Raw genomic sequence first — 2,436 nt, 5'->3', positions numbered from 1 at the left:
GTGTGAAACATTTTTTTGGACTGATTCACAGATTGTATTACATTGGTTGAAGCAGCACTCATTAACCCTGTCTGCATTCGTTAGCAATCGAGTAGCGGAAATTCAAGATATTACCGCAAATGGGCAATAGAGACAGGTTCCTACCCAATCCAATCCGGCAGATGTTGTGTCGCGCGGCTGTAACATCCTCCAATTAAGAGAGTCTTGTTGGTTTGCGGGGCCGGAATTTTCGTTACTCGCTGATAAATACTGGCCGCATTTGAAATGTCACAACCTGGATATGGAAGAAATCAATAAAGAGACGCGAAAGGTTGTATTCGTTAACACAAATGAAGACAACTACGTATCACAGGTATTGTCAAGATATAGTTCACACACCAAGATGCTACGAGCGCAGGTACAGCGATTCTATCATGTAACCAAGAATAAATTGAAGAACGGAGAATGTACCCTCCAACCTATTCAGCTACGAAAGGCATTGCACTGTATTATTTGGGTCATCCAACAGCAATTCTTCGAAATTGATATACAACGCCTACAACGAGGCAACCCAGCCTAAGGTACATTAAAGCATCTAAATCCCTTCCTGGACAATGTATTCGGTTATCAATTACTTAAGGTGGGAGGTCGCCTCGAGCTGAGTGACATCTCAGTAGGCCAACGTCACCCTATTTTGTTGCCTAAGGGCTGTTATTTTGTGGAACTTTATGTTCGGCATGTACACTTGTGCAACTATCATGCAGGCGCAAAGGCATTAATTACCCTTATTCGACTAAACTTTTGGATAATTAATATACCAGAAATTGCACGCCGAGTCGTGCACTCGTGTATTCACTGCGTGCGTTATGGGTAATGATGGGTAATCTCCTAATTGAACGCCTCACTCCAAGTCGTCCAATCACGCGTACTGCGGTAGATTTTTGTGGTCCGATATTAACGTATCTCCGAATTCGGGGACGGGTTCCATATAAGACCTATATAGCTTTGTTCGTTTGTTTGTCTACAAAGGCAGCTCATCTAGAAGCCGTGTCAGACTTATCTACGGGAGCATTTATTGCAGCACTGAAAAGATTAATCGGTAGACGAGGGTTACCATCAGATATCTATTGCGATAACGCCACAAACTTCGTTGGGGCTAACAACAAACTAGCAGAGTTAAAAGGGATGTTTTTCGATAAGTCTAATCAAGTGATGCTGCAGACCTTTTGCAGCAACCAATTCATAAATTTCAATTTTATACCGCCCCGAGCACCTCACTTTGGAGGTCTATGGAAAGCGGCTGTAAAAAGCGCGAAAGGCCATCTGTATCGAACATTATCAAATACTCGATTCACCTTTGAGGAGCTTGGAACAGCACAGATTGAAATCGAAGCCATCTTAAATTCGCGACCAATCACACCTCATTCTTGATGAATCGTTCGGCTAACCCCTTTGAGGCTGGATGAAACGGCGCTGTTGTTATATGTTTGATGCCAAGTTTTGAGCAAAAATGTTTGAATGCTTGAGCTGTAAATTGCAGACCATTGTCACTTACGATGGTTTTTGGTATACCTTCCAGAGAAAATATAGAAGACAATGCTGATATGGTGTCAACCGTTGTTTTTGTAGATAGTTGTACAACGAACGGAAATTGCGAGAAAGCGTCGACACAAATTAGCCACATTGAATTACAAAATGGACCAGCAAAGTCGTTATGTATTCTCTCCCAAGGTCGATCAGCTTCAGGCCAGCTTACGTATTCACGTGCGTGAACAGGATTTGCAATTTTGCACACATCACAATTTTCAGTTAATGTCTTTGTCAATATTAGTCCACCAGACATGTTGTCGAACTAGCTGTTTCATTCTCGATACTCCCCAATGACCATCATGAAGAAGTTTAAGAACTTTCTGCTTAAGGGAGGCTCGAATGACAACCCGGTTGTACTCCGTCTGGAGGGAAAGCAAATTGTTGTTTAGTATTAAAGCAAAGCGATGATTGAAAAATGATCGAAGAGGCATTAGCTTTTCAGGCCAACCGTTTGTAACGAGAAAATAAACTCGGCGAAGAATTGGGTAATTTTTGGCATGCTGACGAATTATTTCAGCGTCGATAGGTGTGTTAAGTTCATTGATGTTGAAACAGGATTCTTCATGATCAAAAGTTATATCTTCACCAACAGGTAAACGAGATAAAGCATCGGCATTTCCATGCTCAGTAGTTTTACGATACCGAACATCATACTGATAAGCCATTAGTATAATAGCCCATCGCTGTAAACAATGTGACGTCATCGACGGCAACTGACGATTTGGATTAAAAATGCTAACAAGAGGTTTGTGGTCAGTAACCAAGGTGAATCTTCTTCCGTATAAATATTGATGGAAACGTTTGACTCCAAAAACGATAGCTAGCCATTCCTTCTCTATCTGACTATATCGTCGTTGATGAATGTCG

At 41.6% G+C, this 2,436-nt stretch overlaps 1 protein-coding gene across 1 annotated transcript; it reads right to left on the bottom strand.

Moving 5' to 3' along the window:
• Positions 1 to 1,393: 1,393 nt before the first annotated feature.
• On the bottom strand, positions 1,394 to 1,822 carry LOC119665201 (uncharacterized protein K02A2.6-like). Its single transcript, XM_038074493.1, has one exon. It carries the CDS (start codon positions 1,820 to 1,822, stop codon positions 1,394 to 1,396), a length of 429 nt encoding a protein of 142 aa, XP_037930421.1.
• Between the last annotated feature and the right edge of the window lie 614 nt (positions 1,823 to 2,436).

Source organism: Teleopsis dalmanni, chromosome 1 (genome assembly GCF_002237135.1).
Source record: "Teleopsis dalmanni isolate 2A chromosome 1, ASM223713v2, whole genome shotgun sequence".
Lineage (NCBI taxonomy): Eukaryota > Metazoa > Arthropoda > Insecta > Diptera > Diopsidae > Teleopsis > Teleopsis dalmanni.
The sequence above is the reverse complement of the archived record's forward strand: the minus strand, read 5'-3'. Positions and strand labels throughout refer to the sequence as shown.